Source organism: Phalaenopsis equestris, unplaced genomic scaffold, assembly GCF_001263595.1.
Source record: "Phalaenopsis equestris unplaced genomic scaffold, ASM126359v1 Scaffold000150, whole genome shotgun sequence".
Classification (NCBI taxonomy): domain Eukaryota; kingdom Viridiplantae; phylum Streptophyta; class Magnoliopsida; order Asparagales; family Orchidaceae; genus Phalaenopsis; species Phalaenopsis equestris.
In genome coordinates this window covers 556,439-558,485 of record NW_018164592.1, presented here as the reverse complement: position 1 = coordinate 558,485, position 2,047 = coordinate 556,439, and the positions used below count along the sequence as shown (strand labels likewise).

Below are 2,047 nucleotides of genomic sequence, written 5' to 3'. Positions count from 1 at the left end.
TATTTGCCCCCTATGCAGTCAAACCAAACACCCAAAAGGTAGCAGGCTACACTGATGAGGGAACCCAACCAAAATACTCAATAAATCATCTGCTCAATACAATAAATCAAACACCAATATATTTTGCTTCAAAATAGAATGGCTCCAGTTAGCTGAATATGAGAATTGAAACCCAAAATGTAGAAATTGTAACTTCAATCTCTTCCAATTTTTAAAAGCAGCCCAAACAAAACCAATAGCAGAAAGTTCCCACCTGAAACCCTAAAAGTAGTAAAACGGACTCTGGTTGTAGATTCCAAAAGTGGCCAGTGAAGAATCAGAGAAATTACTGACTCGTTATCCATACATTAAAGGCGGCTGATAACAGCTTCTACCTCAGATGGGGAGTAGAGGTGATAAGTTGGAGCAACCTTTGCAATATCAACATTGTTCGGTGTCACCTAAACATAAATTATTAATCAAAATTATTAGAATGATTTTAGCAGAAAGGACAAGGAATATAGGAGCCAATTTGTACCTTTTCCTCCATGACTTGCTTCAGGATGGAGAGAGCAATTGTTTCAGCTTCCTGAAGAGTTAAATCCTGCGCAGAAAATGTGTTCAAGAAAGGAAATTAGAGAACATCTACTGTTAGTATGTGAAATATGTATGCTTTCAAAATGTTCAAAACAAATACAAGGATTGGAAACAGCAGTATAGCTTGCCTTGTTATACTGCTCTTGCAAAGAGCTGTCGGCTCCTTCAGAGCCAGAGCCTATAGCTTTAGCGCTGCATTGCCAAAATGTACCTGAAGGGTCTGTATAAAATCTGCAAATATGTAGCGATAATAAAAGCTTAAGTGAAACCAAAAATACAGATGAAATTGTAGCAATAAGCCATTTGAGACTGTGAGTAGATGAGATAAACAAGAAATTTTAGTTAATTTTGAGAGAAATACCCTTTCAGTTTTGTCTTGACTGATAAGAATTTTGATGGGTTGTCACTGCTCTTATATTTACCTCTGTCCATTTGATGCTAATTGTTTTGCCCTCCACCACTCATCTATAACAGCTTCTGACTCTATTCCTATACTCTAGAATCTCTATACAACAATATATATGGATACATTCTGTTTACTTAATTGATTTGAGCTTAATAGCATACAATAGTTTCAGCTCTCTGTTTTCTGCTTCAGGTTACTGCACATCTTTCTGTCGCTGTATCTGTATTTAGTTCTTTATGTATCAGAGCTACTAAGCTCAACCGCTGTAGTTTCATCTTTTGTCTTCTTTCTTTTTCTTATTATGAATCAATCAAGTGGATCTTCTTCTCATAAATTTGATATGACAAAAATGTTCTTTCTTTTCTTTAGAACATAATCCTATTCCTTCTTCAATAAAGTTCCTCATGGTTAATATTATAAAGGTAATCTCCACGCCACTTGACAGCAGAAAATTATCTCACCCGACAATTTCAGATTTTGAACTTAATTAGAGCAAATAGTTTTGAAGGTTTATTTGGATGTATTCAGTATTTGTCCACTAAGATGCTATCCAAACCTACTGGATTTTCTACACCAAATCAAAGCTTCCATATTTCTTTTCTCTAGAGACTTCCACTGAAATATGGACTATAGTATAGCGTCTATTGATGCATCCTATAGTTTTCATGTTATCCAGCTAAAAAAATGAGCTTAATCACCTTTCTAAAAAGATCAAACCATAACTCAATATCTTTCAGCTGTTAAAGCCAAAGGTGATGCTACTGCTGCAACCGGTTCACCTTTGAAGCTTGAGGATATTCTCTTATATACACAAAATGGTTTACGCTAAAATTATTAAACATGTAAGACTGCAATCATGACAAATCTTCTGCAACTAACACATGATGCAACAAAAGGATTTACAAGCTTTACGGCTTACAGATTCTTCTACTGCTCTTGCAGCTCCTACTTGGGGGCGTGGTCCTAGACGAGCTTTTGGGTGCGTTTGGGACATCTTATCAGCTGCGGCGGCGTTCGGAAAACGCCGCCTCGCCGTTTTGGAAAAAACGGTCCGACCCGGGGCCC

At 36.9% G+C, this 2,047-nt stretch overlaps 1 protein-coding gene across 1 annotated transcript in view; it reads right to left on the bottom strand.

Moving 5' to 3' along the window:
- Window positions 1-2,047, bottom strand: part of LOC110021857 (proteasome subunit alpha type-5) — a 40,572-nt gene continuing 38,525 nt past the window's right edge. Inside the window, exons 7-9 of the mRNA XM_020720539.1 lie at window positions 705-807; window positions 518-583; window positions 1-440 (exon numbers count right to left, since the gene is read on the bottom strand). Of these exons, the coding sequence (XP_020576198.1) occupies window positions 348-440; window positions 518-583; window positions 705-807 (262 nt within the window). The 3' untranslated portion in view covers window positions 1-347. The remainder of the gene's footprint in view (window positions 441-517; window positions 584-704; window positions 808-2,047) is intronic.